The sequence below is a fragment of the Callospermophilus lateralis genome, chromosome 2 (assembly GCF_048772815.1).
Source record: "Callospermophilus lateralis isolate mCalLat2 chromosome 2, mCalLat2.hap1, whole genome shotgun sequence".
Taxonomy (NCBI): domain Eukaryota; kingdom Metazoa; phylum Chordata; class Mammalia; order Rodentia; family Sciuridae; genus Callospermophilus; species Callospermophilus lateralis.
Genome location: NC_135306.1, coordinates 82,211,778 through 82,227,054, shown reverse-complemented (window position 1 = coordinate 82,227,054; position 15,277 = coordinate 82,211,778). Strand labels below are relative to the sequence as shown.

Here is a 15,277-nt window from a genome sequence, read left to right as displayed (position 1 = left end):
GCGCGTGAACCAAGCAGACTTTAGATCTCGCGAGACGCTTTCCCCCTCCCCTCCCCTCGGCTAGTCAGTGCGCGAACGAGAAAGGAGGAGGGCGCTCCAGGCGACAGCACTGCAGTCGCCATTATTCTCTGTTTCTCTGCTGCACCGACCTCGACGATTTGCCTGCATTTCACTTGTTTGGGGCCCATAGGTAATTGGATTTACTGGGACTTGGGTTTTATGGGTTCGGGCGGGGGGATGGCATCCTTGAAAGGCTGCGTTGACGTTTTCCAAGCTTGGGCTTTCTCGGGCCCGTGGCCTTACAGCCTGAAGGGAGGCGCCGGCGGGAGGCGCAGTTTTCGCCTCTTCTGTCGCCTTGATTGATGCATCTCTGGGCCAATCGCTTCGTCCTCGCACCACCGCTGAAGCCCGAGTAGCCAATTGGGCGCGACGGCGGGGTGGGAGGGCGTGAGAAGGCGGGGGAGGGGGCCTGCGCTCGTTCTCTGTCTAGCTGTGACCGTCTGAGGCGGCGCGGCCGTGAGGGGACGGCAGATTCGCGCGGTGAGGAGTGGGGCTGAGCGGGCAGCGCGTGGGGTGAGGGTCGTAGCGCAGTTTTTCCGCGTGAGGGAGGCGTTCTAGGGTTGCTTAGTGGTTGGCCGCTTCTCTTGGGGGAAACGTTGACCGGCTTCCCCTCCCCCACCTCCGCCATTTCTCTGAGTGTATATCTGCTGTTGCGTTCTGGTACTAGAGACTTTGAGGGGCTTGTGAGGCATGTGTCTGTGGGAAAAGATGTACTTTTGGAATATTGGAAACTGGGCGCATTTTATAGGGGGAAGAAAAGCCGGTGGGCGGATGTCCGAGGCGGTGAGGACGCTTCGGCTCCGCTTTCTTTGTGTGGGGCGCCCCGCACTTGTGACTATCGGGACTCGAGGTCGGAGCTGGAGCGGGACGTGGAATGGTCGGAGCTGCTTCCGTTGCTTTGTCTTCCCGGTCGGTGGGGGGGGAGGGTGCGGGGGACGAGATCTCGGGACCGCGTGGTGGGTGGGGGAGGGGGTCCGCTCTCGGCTCCGCCTAGTAGCACGTAGTCGCCATTACGCGGGCCGCCATTTCCTGTCGGATCCGGGTGAGGAGAGGTGCGGCGCCTCTACTTGAACTGGTTTTTTCAAGTTTTGACTTGGCTGTTGCCCGTCCGGGTGTTGGGAGGTGGGAATAAGAAGGCAGGGCAAGTTTGCGCTCGGCTGGTCGAGCAAATACGGAACGAATTTCTGAGACTTGAGAAATGGTTACAGGACCTGAAGGATGAATCGCGCGCGGCAGCGTTGTCTTTACTGAAAGACGCTGTTGGGGTCCCCCCCACGTTAAGTCTGCTTTCTAAATCGTCTACTTGCCCTGGGAATTGAACTGACTGACGGACTTAAAGGAATGTCGTTTCGGTTGGTCGTTAGGAGAGTGATACTGTCAACAAACGTTTTGGTAGAATAGGAGGCATAAATGTTGTGACTTTCAGCCCCGTGTTTCTAGCCACTGGTTGGGGGGAGGCACATGTCTTGTCTACCGGTCTTTTAGACATTGTGGCAGTATAATTTTTAACTTTTTACTGATGATACAGTTTTTACATAATTTTTGGCCTAATTTAATATTCTGGTAGTCACGGTATTAGTTCAAGAACTCCACTAGCTTTGTTGAATAATAGTGGTAGTTTGAGTATGATCTTTAATCAACGTTTTAGAATTTATCCATCCACTAGATTGATCTCGTTGGATATGGTTTACATTTGCGTGTGTAAACTTTGCGGATTTCAGGGAATAGTGTTTCAAGTCGACGAAGAAACCTAAAAGCAGTTTGAAATTTTAATGTCTTTTGTGATTATTAAGATGCATTGTATCTTATGAAATGTTTGGTGGGCAAAATTGAGGCCACAGAGTTAGGCTATTTTAGGCTTTAATAAAAGTACAGAATGAAATGAGTTGCTATGGTGAGGGACAATTCCCTGATTACAAATTATTGCTTTTTCTTTTTTCCAAAAATTGAGGTTCCTTGGATTTTTTGATCCAAAAATGAAGAGTGCGTCTAGAAATAGGTAGTTTGTCATGTTCAAGTCAGTGTTGTGATCAGAAATTACTATTCGGTAATATAAAAGAAGAAAAACTGATTTGTGTTGGTTTTTATAGGCTACTGCAGCAGTAGTGTGTCAGTTATTGGTCCTGCCCAGAACACTACAGTTTTGCTCTGCAAGGAAATATAATAACTGGTATGTTGTAGAAGCAAAGCTCTGTTTTTTAAAGAGTATAATCTGGCAAGATGAACAGCTTATTTTCCAGACAGCCACATATGTACTAGGTTTCTTTATTTTTCAACAGATTGGTGTGTCCATTTAATACAAGAAAATGGAAACTGAACAGCCAGAGGAAACCTTCCCCAACACTGAAACCAATGGTGAATTTGGTGAGAAGACATTTTGTTTAGTTATTTTCCTATTCTGTTAATTTTAATGTCGTTTATAATTAACTACCTTTAGTTAAATGTGTTCTTGGTACCTCTTACATAAATTTTGTATCAGAAATGTCAGTTATGACTTTGCTTTTATTGATGAGCAAGAAGTTTCCATGCGTTTTGGAACTTCTAAAATCTCCCAAGAATCTTAGCTTGTGTTTGATAACTTCTAAAGGAAGCATAGACTATGTAGTAGTGCCTTATAGTGCTTTTTCTAGAAGAATGCCTTCTTTGAAATCTGAATTTTAATTTCTAGGTAAGCGCCCTGCAGAAGATATGGAAGAGGAGCAAGCGTTTAAAAGATCTAGAAACACTGATGAGATGGTTGAATTACGAATTCTGCTTCAGAGCAAGGTATGAACTTTTATTCTTGAAAATTTGAATGTGGATCAAGGTAAATTCTGGTGAAGCTTCACAGCTTTATGATGAAGAATAAAGTGTTCAATTTTGTAATTACAATTAATTGCAGCAAAAGCATTTGCTGCAGTAAACAATTACAGGTCCAACTATAAGAGTGGGATGGGGAGGGTATGATTCCTTAAAACCTTAATGTTTGTAGCACATACAGAATCTTGGTTCCCATGTTGTCAAAGGTAGGCCAAATAATTTTTTTTGCTTTTACATCTTTTCCAGAATGCTGGGGCAGTGATTGGGAAAGGAGGCAAGAATATTAAGGCTCTCCGGACAGACGTAAGTATAGATTTAAATTACTGAACAAACAGATTCAGTTTATGTGTTTCTAGAATTTTTAAAGGTTTACATCTTAGTCACAATGTAGCTACAAGCCATTTGTAAAAATTAATTACATAGATGATTTCAAGGTTTGCTGTTCCTGTTTTATACAAGCCCAGATTGAGCAGGGTAAAGGTTTACCTAAACCTTTTCACTTTCTAGTAAGATTCCACCAAATTACTCACTCACAGCAAGATAACATAGTGACAAAGTGTAAAAGCCCTTGATTGCACCATTTCCCATGTGCATGACAATATTACCCAAAACCATCATAGGTGGCTGATTGAACCCAGAACTTTTTCTTTTCCCTTTTTTTTTAAAGCACCCATCTGTTCTTTAACAGCAGCTTGCACATGGAGCACCAAGATTTTAATGTTGAGGTTGCATGATCTAAATATGGATAAAGAACACTTATAATCAGGAAACCTTTGTCAATGCCTATGAATCGAGTCTTCATATTTTATAGTGGGTTGACTCTTGTGATTAGACACATTTAAGTATTGGCAGCATCAGAAGTTAGTGTATTTATAGGACTTGGCTACACCAAAATTTCTGGATTTTTTTTTCTCATAGTGTACACATTTCTGAATGTTTTTCTTGCTAAAATTGAGGCAAATAACTTTGTGTTGAGTACTTATTTGACAGTATTTCATTTCTCTTCTTGGTCGCAGATCTTTGTATGTTCCTCTTGATACTGTAAACTGAACTTGAAATTTTGTTTAGAATTTTACATACCTGCCTTTTAAGATCTAGGAATGCGTTTTAAAACCTCAGGAAAAGAGTCTTTTTATTAGTTGGGATTTTTGGTGTGGGAATTTTTGTTTTGTCTTTTATAAACCTCTCTCCTCTTAATCCAGATGTTCTGGTATTATCTGGGTTGTTAAATTCCCCATTTTCCTCAGGAATTTCAGTAAACTTTGAGTCATGACAGGTTTTGTGTCTACCCTCATGAGCCAGCCTGCTACTGAAGCATCGTTTGTTTAAAAAAAAAGCCTAGAACCATCATTTAAGATCCTTAAATGTTAAGCCACGGTCAGATATAGAGAAGTCCATTATTGTGTTAGTCTTCAGAACAACTTAAGCTTGTTTCATTAATTGAGAGTATGAGTATAGTTTGTATTAAATTAAAATTTATTGCTTTTCCCCCTTTTCCCTCTCCTTGTTTTTTTGGCCATATATCTCCGTTGCCCATGTACTGGATCGACTTACCCCTGCGTTGCCCACCATGACGTTGGCCCATCCGCCCCTGAACGCCCATGTGAAAACCCTGGTTGGCTATGCCCAAAAATGTGCTCGTTGCCAAACGGGTACCATACTTGACAACTTCTGATTGAATGCCCATGCCCAATGCCAACATCCACGAACGCCAATGACCAATGCAGTACAATGCCAGTGTTTCAGTCCCAGACAGCAGTGGCCCCGAGCGGTATGTCCCAACAGTTTATGCCTCACTGCCTGATTAGAAAGAGAGAAATGTATTTTATTACCTGCCTTTATATAATTAAATAGTATCCCCTTTAGACGGTGTATTGTTTTTCAAGTTTCTGTCTTATTTTCCCCATTAAGTCTTTTTGTCACTGAACTTTTACCGTGAGTTGCCCACCCAAACGATCCACTAATTTTATTTCGATGGAAGGAGCACAGCTTCAAGTGTTGCATATTTGCTGCATTGTAAATCAAATTGTTACCAAAATAGTCTCTCGCTCTGTCTTTGTGGCCCACCTTGCTTCCCAACATTGCCTGTTCATAATTTTTTCTGATGAAATGCTAACTCTGGTTCACTTTCCTTCACTTCTCATTTGTGTTGTCTTTGTTTTGTCTTGCATTTGTATTTGTTTTCTTGCAGAGCCCATTAGTGATCTAATTTCTAACTGGTATCCATAACCTTATTCCAGATACAATGTTCACCACTTGCATATTCCCCCACTTTGCCTAAGAGAAGGTGTGCCAGTTTTACCAATGTAACAGCGAGGGTATCCTTAACTTGGTGGCGGGGAACATAAATATTCAACTCTGCTTCAGTTCTGGTCAATATATTGCCCACTTAATCTGAGCCCTTCCAAAAGCCCATTCTCTCTGTCTCTCTGCAAGTCTCCTAATATTGTTATCATGTCTGTATTGGGCATAAATAAAATGCATGTGAAAAATCTAAATAGGTTACTTTAAATGGGGAATATTAAATAATTGTTACTTCTTTAAAAGTTTGTATGACTACTGGTGACAAGCACAGAACTCATTTTTCTTTTCCACCTTTTTTGTACTATCTGGTATTTGTGATGTTTGACAGCATATTGAGTATCAGTGCTGATATTGAAACAATCGGAGAAATTCTGAAGAAAATCATCCCTACCTTGGAAGAGGTAGGCTCATTTTTTTTTTTTTAAAGATGTATTTGGCAATTACTAGGGGGATTATTTAAAGAATGTTTTATTGGGACATATTGGAAAAGGGAAAGAAAGTGGATATAATGAGTTTGTAGCAGCAATATCTTGGAACCTGTTGTATCATGCAAGCATTACTATATATGAAATACTTAAAGATTCAAGCTGGCCATCTTAAAAAGATGAAAAACTTGTGGTTGTGCATTGCCATGGGTTTAGCATATTTTAAAGGATTTAGTCTTAAAGGAAGTGTTTTATGATTATAAAGACATTGGGGACATCATGAAAAGAAATTATTTGGGTTTAACTAGAATGTTAAAATTTTGTAATTTATTTAATAAGTATGTAGAGAAGTATAGTCTTACTGTTAGATAAGCAATTTTTCATTATTTAATATAGAGCAAGATGTTATAGTAGCTTTACCAATATATGCGACAATAGCCTGATCACGCTAGACACTTAACCTATTACTCTTATTTTTCTACTTTCAGGGCCTGCAGTTGCCATCACCCACTGCAACCAGCCAGCTCCCGCTCGAATCTGATGCTGTGGAATGCTTAAATGTATGTCATAGTGCCATTGAACCCCACTGAAGTATGGAGCCTGGCCCATAGGATCAATTTTATTTTAACATAGTGTGCTTTTCCCATCTCTACAGAAAAAGGCTTAAAAACATGATACGTGAATGGTCTTACAACTCACTGTTGACCCTGCTCCATGCTGCAGTGGGAATTAATTACATTTGCAAAGTGCTTTGTAGTCATTTTTATTATGGTGTTATTTGAATGTTATAATAATTTTGTGGTAACAGCGACATGCTAAATGGCTGCAGTGTGGGTATGGTGTTGCAGGACCTGAAAATAAAATAGTTTTTTAAGGTGGTGCAGAATGTCCTTTTTGGGCCTGGCTATTGAGGATAATAAGCACATAACTGGTAAAGTTATTGAAATATAAATTCAGGTTGCTCACTGCAACAGTAAATTATGCTTATAGCTGATAAGTGTGTTTTGGGGAATTATTGAGATGAGTCTGAAATTTTGTAATTCTCCCTCCGCAGTACCAGCACTATAAAGGAAGCGACTTTGACTGCGAGTTGAGACTGTTGATTCATCAGAGTCTGGCAGGAGGAATTATTGGGGTCAAAGGTGCTAAAATCAAAGAACTTCGAGAGGTAAAGGCATTACTTTGTTTTTTATCTATTGCTATTTAAAATAACAAAGCTTTGGCAGTTCTACATGCACCTCCTGTCCATTTTTACACTATTACCAAAATCCTACAATAATTAGTCACATTTTAATATTGGGAGGAATTACTGAATTTAAATGCAAATTAATGAATCTAGGAAGCTTTTTCAGTGTTTTATTTCTTAACTGTTTTTTCTCTTTGTAAATTTGCTATAGAACACTCAGACAACAATCAAGCTTTTCCAGGAATGCTGCCCTCATTCCACTGACAGAGTCGTTCTTATTGGAGGAAAGCCTGATAGGGTTGTAGAGTGCATAAAGATCATCCTTGATCTTATATCTGAGGTATCTTCAGAACAATTTTTGTTTACATTCAATTCATGAAATGATTCCTTCATTTAGAGATATAGTTCAGAATGTTTGGATTGATAGTCTTTATTTGCCCTTTCCCTAGCAGTTTTTTCCACTGACTATTAAATGGATTTGGTCTTAAAGTAGCACCCTATAGTGCTACTTATAGTTGTACTACATTGCATGCTTTCTGTTCCATGTTCCTCACCTTAGAATGGATTATACTCACGCCCAAGATAGTGGGTCTCAAAATCCCCCCGGGTTAGTCATTTCATGGAGTCTGTTGTGGTATGTGCATTTGTAGTTTTATCATAGATAAAATGGAACAGGGAGTCTGCTGTGTCCCCTATCCCATTCTCCCCATCCCCCCGCAGGTAGTAAAATTCACTTTTGATTAGGATTTGCCAAAAGTTTTTTAAATCTCTTCCTTCCTACAGTTGTCTTTGCCTAAGTGTTCCTATTCTTGTAAAAAGTACTACCTCCTAGTAAAAATAGTTTGTTGAAGAAGGGTTGGTATGAACCACAGCTGTTTTCTTCATCTGTAAGGTTGTTATATTTTTGTTTTTAGTCTCCCATCAAAGGACGTGCACAGCCTTATGATCCTAATTTTTATGATGAAACATACGATTATGGTGGTTTTACGATGATGTTTGATGACCGCCGTGGCCGTCCAGTGGGATTTCCCATGCGGGGAAGAGGTGGTTTCGACAGAATGCCACCTGGTAGGGGTGGGCGTCCCATGCCTCCCTCTAGAAGAGACTATGATGATATGAGCCCTCGTCGAGGACCCCCACCTCCTCCTCCTGGTCGAGGTGGCCGGGGTGGAAGCAGAGCTCGGAATCTTCCTCTTCCTCCACCACCACCACCTAGAGGAGGGTAAGTTTTGTTTTGTCCATTTGCAGATTAACATACAATAGCTTCAGTTGGGTTAGATGGGTTGGGTTTTGATTTATGTGGTATTTATAAACAGATTATAAACATGATTGTTTGCAGAGATTTAATGGCCTATGATAGAAGAGGAAGACCTGGAGATCGCTACGATGGCATGGTAAGAACTTTTCTATTGATGTGTATGTGAAGGTTGTAAGGGTCTTAAAAATCAAAATTATAATCTTTTATGAAAATAATAGTAATTTTAAAATGTTCTTAAAACATGTCAGTAAACACTGAGACAGTTGTCACTTCTGTTTGCTGCTGGAATATTAAGACTTTATTGAATCTACTCCTGACCCCAAATATCTAATTGCTGCCCACTGTCTGGTTTAGTTGTGAAAAATAGTTGGGCATATAAAAACAGTAAGTGACAAATATAAGTTGTCAATCTTTTATCTTCTAACAGGTTGGTTTCAGTGCTGATGAAACTTGGGACTCTGCAATAGATACATGGAGCCCATCAGAATGGCAGATGGCTTATGAACCACAGGTTGAGTATCGGAATTAGTGTGTTAGTAGTAATCTAAGATACCTTACCTACTCACCAGTAAATTTTTATTTTCACTCTTAAATTTTTTTTGTTGTTTCTTGGGTTGAGGGTTGTCTTCTGAAAGTTTACTTATTGGAAGTAAATTAGGGGGAACATGGGAGGCTTTGATTTTCAAACCAAGGGGGGATTTTTTTGAGTATTAATGAGTTGTTTTGATAGCAAAGTAATGTGTCTATTTTTTCTTTTCTATTTTTAGGGTGGCTCTGGATATGGTAAGTTTTTTCCTTTATGAAATCAAACATTATTTCATACTTTTAAAGTGAACTTAATACTCATTATTTAAATCAGATTATTCCTATGCAGGGGGTCGTGGCTCATATGGTGATCTTGGTGGACCTATTATTACAACACAAGTAACTATTCCCAAAGATGTAAGTATCTCTACTTAAGGAAAATTTTAATGAATAAATTTTTGTGATTGTTATTTCATTCCATTAGTTTACGTTAAAAGTTGTAAGGGCTTCAGTGAGATGTCACTTAGCAGTTTTGAGCGTTGTCAAGTAGATACTCAGTGCCCATTAATTTTAAAAGGGTTTTGAACCTCTGTAATTAACTTAAGAGAATATTAACATGTGATATGAATACATCTTAATCCACACTTTCATTAGCTTAAGGGAAGGGGCGTTTGAAAAAATTAAAGTAGTAAGTGTACCTTCAAGATGTCATAAATACTATGTTTAAAAATCTTTTCAGTTGGCTGGATCTATTATTGGCAAAGGTGGTCAGCGGATTAAGCAAATCCGTCATGAGTCCGGAGCCTCGATCAAAATTGATGAGCCTTTAGAAGGATCCGAAGACCGGATCATTACCATTACAGGAACACAGGACCAGATACAGAATGCACAGTATTTGCTGCAGAACAGGTCAGTTTGAGTTTAGCTTTTTGTTGACTTATGCATACTAAAAACTTTAAAAGCTTTTCTTCTCAATTGTTTTTCTTTTAGAAACCATGGTGTTTCAGTCAGTTGGGGACCTACTAAACATTCTAATAGCTTTGCCTTAATTTTCTTCTGCTTTCTTACTAAAAACGAAGACATTCAGTACTAATCTTGCTGGAAGAAGCCTTAACCAAGCAAACTTCTCATTTCTCTGGTGAAAACTGCTGCCAAAACCACTTGTTATAAATTATACAGAGCCTGTAGAAAATGTAGAAGCTTCATTGGATGTTGGCCTAGTTCTGTGTGGAAGACTAGTGATTTTGTTGTTTTTAGATAACTAAATTGACAACAAATCACAGTCTGCCATATGGCACAGGCCACCTCTACAGGACAAATGATTGGTGCTGTAAAATGCAGCATTTCCCACCTTACTGGCATTTCTTTTGTCTTTTCTACCAAATATTAACGACTTTCAATTTTATTTTCTTAATTCTGCTCTACTAATGTCTGATTTACTATTAATCATTTTTCTTGAACTTTTACATTGCTTTAATTTGTGATAGCTAATGTTTTTTTTAAGTCTTCTAGTTGTAATGGACATGTTTTTTTAATTTAGCATTGAATTGTCTTAATGTTGATTAAGATGTTACGAACAAAAATTCTAATTCGTACTTTTTTTTCTTTTCTTTTATAGTGTGAAGCAGTATGCAGATGTTGAAGGATTCTAATGCAAGATATTTTTTCTTTTTTATAGTGTGAAGCAGTATTCTGGAAAGTTTTTCTAAGACTAGTGAAGAACTGAAGGAGTCCTGCATCTTTTTTTTTTTATCTGCTTCTGTTTAAAAAGCCAACATTCCTCTGCTTCATAGGTGTTCTGCATTTGAGGTGTAGTGAAATCTTTGCTGTTCACCAGATGTAATGTTTTAGTTCCTTACAAACAGGGTTGGGGGGGGGAAGGGCGTGCAAAAACTAACATTGAAATTTTGAAACAACAGCAGAGTGAGTGAATTTTATTTTTTGTTCATTGTTGGTGGTTTAAAAAAAAATCCCCCCATGTAATTATTGTGAGCACCTTGCTTTGTGGTCACTGTAAACATTTTGGGGGGTGGGACAGGGAGGAAAGTAACAATAGTCCACATGTCCCTGGCATCTGTTCAGAGCAGTGTGCAGAATGTAATGCTCTTTTGTAAGAAACGTTTTATGATTTTTAAAATAAATTTAGTGAACCTATTTTTGGTGGTCCTTTTTTTTTTTTTTAAAGACATTTTTCAATGGTGGCTGAATTTCCCAATCCACCCCTGAACTAAACACTAAGTTTGATTTTCAGCTCCTCTGTTGGATATAAATGCATCTCTTGGATATAGACAATATATTGGCAAATTTGGTTTTGGTGATTTCTTGATGATTTGAAAGTCCATTGCTTGGGAAGAGATTCCATCAGACACATACTCATGCTTATAATAAGCTGGGGATTGTTTTTGTTTTTTTGCAAATGCTTGCCCCTACTTTTCACAGTTTTCTATGTTAGTTGTGAAGAACCAAGGTGGGGAGCAATACTACAAATTGATATAAGTATATATCAGATGCCTGGTTGGCAGCAAGTTTTACTAATCGATAACACTTGGTTATGGAAGTGGCTAATGCAGAATAAATTCTGATTATTTTTATTAGATAATTTCTCAACTATAGACTTTAAATTGTCAACCTGCTAGTGTCTATTAGTTAAACTTTGTAAAAAGTATATATATATATACACACTTGTTTTTCCATTGTATGCAAATTGAAAGAAAAGATGTACCATTTCTCTGTTGTATGTTGGATTATGTAGGAAATGTTTGTGAACAATTCAAAAAAAATGAAAAAAAAGTTCCTGTGGATGTTTTGTGTAGTGTCTTGGCATTTGTATTGATAGTCCAAAATTCATTTCCAAATAAAACTCCCATGATGCTAGATTTGATGTGTACCCAATTTGAGAAGGTTGATTGAAACCATAAAATCTATTGAAGCATTCCTCTTGTAGGGAAATAACAGTAATCTTAAATTTTATATATATATATATGTGTGTGTGTGTGTGTGTGTTACATATATATATATAATGTGTTTTGTGTATGTGAAGTACTTTTCGGGAGTTTATAAGTTAAACTTGATGTAGGGGTGATAGGTAAAATTCTAGTAGTTGAGCTTCTATTTTGTTTAAAAAGAGGTAATTAAAACAAGAGCCTAAGAGTGCAATTCTGCCTGCTTTAAATATCGTTTAGAAAAATTCTAGTTTAATGTTTGAGAACATTGGAGATAATGTAGAGTAACTGCAGTTCCTGATTCACATCACTAAAATACCTATAAGCCTTCAACTGTCGGGAAAGCTTGAAAAAGGCTCATCTATTTTGGCCCAGGTTTGATAGTGCAAATTAGGCAGTTTTTCTAGGTAATATATGTAAATAGAACTTAAGGGAACTAGAAATTCAGGACACTCTACTTTCAGTTTGTGGAAGGGCATAAATTTCTCTTGGTTAGTAGAATGTGAGGTAAATGTCAAATTAGTGAATGCTACCTGTGGTGTGGTTTCTGCAAAGGCAAAATCAGACTACATTGCTATGTGGATGCCCTCTTGGTCTCCCTCTTTGGTATTTTAAGCATGGGTAAGTTGGGGTTACTTAAAATGAAGTGATTACAGAAAAATTACCAGTATTGACAAGTCAGATTATTTCCTCCTACTGGCGGAAAGCACTCCTAAAATGGATACTGATTCTCAAAAGCTTTTATTGAAAAAATGAGAGTAAATACACATGAATTGTTCTCAGTCTATTTCATGTTTTGCCTTTTCAAACAAGGCCTACATGAACCTACTGAAGATTAACTAGGTTGAAGAGCTAGATGCTGTGGTGTGCACACAAAATTTCAGGAGACGGGAGGGTCTCTAATTCCAGAACAACCTGAGCAACTTTGACTGCCATTTCAAGATTGAAAAATATCTGGTGCTGATAATTTGAGAACCCAGCTTTCGAAAATGAGAGGCCTTTTTCTTCCTATTCACTACAATTGATGAGCAAATAATGTTAAGTAGGGTGCTGGAGCTGTTCCTTAGTGGCAGAATGCTTGCCTCAAATGTGTGAGGCATTGGGTTCCATCCTCAGCTGTACTGCATAAAAATAAAAGTATTAAAAAGGGAGTTGGGTTGAGAAAAGTCTCAAGGGTCAACAGAAGCTCTTAAAAGGAAATGTGACCAAATTTTATAAAAGGCAGTACTTAAAGGACGATTTATTGAAGCCTTTTTAAAATACCTTTAGATGTAGTTGGACACGATACCTCGTGCTAGACGAGCCCTCTACTGCTGAGCCACAACTCCAACCCTTACTGAGACTTTAAGAAAGTAAATGGCAAGATTGTTTTCAGACATTAAGACTGCTTGTAAGTAGGGCTGGGGATGTGGCTCAAGCGGTAGCGCGCTTGCCTGGCATGCATGCTGCCAGGGTTCGATCCTCATCACCACATACAAAGATATTGTGTCCGCCAAAAACTAAAAATAAATATTTTTTAAAAAGACTAAGTAAAGCAGCTTATATTTAAGTTTTCTTTTAGAATGTTAAGACAAAGGGCTCAGTTGGTAGAGTGCTTGTCTTGCGTGCACAAAGCCCTGGGTTTGATTCCCCAGTACCAGAAAACAAAAATAGAATGTTAGACAAATGAAAACTTTAGAGAATTTTAATATTCAATTTTTTCAGCAGACATAACATCTTTGTATGTGGTGCTGAGGATGGAACCCAGGCCACATGCATGCCAGGCGAACACGCTACCGCTTGAGCCACATCTCCAGCCCCTGACCCAGCTTCTTAATGGCACACAAATTTTGCAGTTCCTCACATTCAAAGTCAAGTGTACCAGTTAAAAATATAAATTGCTGCCCCAGCCAAAAAAAAAAAAAACAAGTTGCCACACCATAGCTCAACTCAGTAATCTGCACGTTTAACATTTCCTAGGTTTCCTGCTCCCCACCCACGTAGTGGGGGTTGACTAGGAGCACTTAACCATTGAGCTACATCTCTAGCCCTTTTTTTTTTTTTTTTGAGAGTCTCACTAAATTGTTAATTGCCTCAAATTTGTGATCCTCCTGCCTCAGCCTCTTGAGTCACTGAAATTACAGGCAAGTGCCACCATTATTATTAACATTAAAGTTTGAGGGCCATTGTAATAACAGCAATATATAGTAAGAACCACATAATAATTGCATATCTTTTCATTAACATCAAAAATGTAATTTGTTGAGTTAAGGTTGTGGCTCAGCGGTAGAGCGCGGGCCTAGCATGTGCGAGGACCAGGGCTCAACCCTCAATACCACATAAGTAAATAACTACAACTAAAAAAATGTAAATTGTTCCTGAGGATACAGTAGGTAACCAAAACAGTTTTGGTGAGCAATCTTAATAATTGTAACTGATAATGAAGAAAAGAAAGTACAATTAAAAGTGTGGTGCAGCTTTCCTGTAATCTCAGCGCCTTAGGGAGGCTAGGCTGTGGCAAGGGGGATCACAAATTCCAAGGCCAGCCTAGCAATTAAGCAAGACCCTGTCTCAATAAAGTGATGTTGGGGTGGGGTATGTAGCTCAGTGGTAGAGCACTTGCTTGGCATGTGCAAGACCTTGGGTTCCATCGACAGCACTGCAAAAAAATTTTTTTAAAAAGGCTGGGGTGGGAGGATGTGGTGACTCTGTGGTAGAACAATACCAAAATAATAATCACATAGTACCGTGAGATAAAGCAAAAAAGGAAAGTAACATGCTATTGATGTGTGCACAGATGTATACACATTCACATTGAAAGTCGTTTCTAGAGTTTAAAAAAATCCCATTATTTCAAATCTAACATCTAGGGCTCCAGGTGGATGTAGTGGCACAGGCCTGCAATGCTAACACCTCAGGAGGCTGAAGCAGGAGGACAGCAAGTTCCAGGACAGCCTCAACAACTTATTGAGACCCTGTCTCAAAACAGGACTGGAGATGTAGCTCAGTGGTATAAGCACCTTTGGGTTAAATCTCCAGAAAAAGGAGAAAAAAAAAGTGAACCCCAAATTGTTTTTTTGTTTTGTACTGGGGAGTGAGTTGTCCAGAGGTGCTTTATCACAGACCTACATTCCCAATCCTTTTTTTTTTTTTTTTTTTTCCTTTTCCTCCTTATATTAAGACAGGGTCAGGGCTAGGGTTGTGGCTCAGTGGTAGAGCGCTCACCTAGCACAGGGTTTGATCCTCAGCACCCCATAAAAATATTGTATCCAACTATAACTAAAAAGTATCTTTTAAAAAAAACAGGGTCTTACTAAATTGCAGAGGATCTTAGTTGCTGAGACTGACTTTGAACATGCCATCCTCCTGCCTCAGCCTCCCAAGGAGCTGGGATTATAAGGCATGTGCCATTGTCCCTGTCTGGGATCCAAAATTCTGCTGCTGACTGCTCCTTTCAGCAGCTGAATAAATGTAGACCTTGTCAGAGCCTGTGTACACAAATGGACGTAATTTATCCAACCAGGCCTCGACATTTGCAGTTAGAGAAGAAATTTGATGTAAGGAAAAGGAGATGACTGGAGAAAGCCTAGACAGTATAAATTTGTCTATATTTACAATCTGAGTTGAGGTGATTATGTGTACAAATACACATTGGGAAATAAGATGTCACTGGGCACATGTCTGTAGTTCCATTAACTGGGGAGGCTGAGGCAGGAATATCATAAATTTGAGATCAGTCTTAGCAATTTAGTAAGACTGTGTCTCAAAAAGGATGGAGATGTAGCTCAGTGGTAAAGCA

At 39.0% G+C, this 15,277-nt stretch overlaps 1 protein-coding gene across 7 annotated transcripts; it reads left to right on the top strand.

The window, feature by feature from the left end:
- Positions 1-64: 64 nt before the first annotated feature.
- On the top strand, positions 65-11,358 carry Hnrnpk (heterogeneous nuclear ribonucleoprotein K). Of its 7 annotated transcripts, none has more exons than XM_076846107.2 (17): positions 65-190; positions 2,151-2,230; positions 2,340-2,424; positions 2,729-2,826; positions 3,106-3,162; positions 4,587-4,630; positions 5,492-5,564; positions 6,077-6,148; positions 6,643-6,756; positions 6,986-7,114; positions 7,689-7,996; positions 8,114-8,168; positions 8,460-8,543; positions 8,800-8,815; positions 8,892-8,974; positions 9,297-9,466; positions 10,176-11,358. In XM_076846107.2, the coding sequence occupies exons 3-17, from the start codon at positions 2,367-2,369 to the stop codon at positions 10,207-10,209; spliced, it is 1,395 nt and encodes a 464-aa protein (XP_076702222.1). In that variant the 5' UTR covers positions 65-190; positions 2,151-2,230; positions 2,340-2,366; the 3' UTR covers positions 10,210-11,358. The 7 variants fall into 7 exon arrangements, with proteins under 7 accessions (XP_076702222.1, XP_076702223.1, XP_076702219.1 ...); XM_076846106.2 differs by lacking the exon at positions 65-190 and adding an exon at positions 465-540; XM_076846108.2 differs by lacking the exon at positions 2,151-2,230 and having other exon boundaries at positions 10,236-11,358.
- Positions 11,359-15,277: the final 3,919 nt, after the last annotated feature.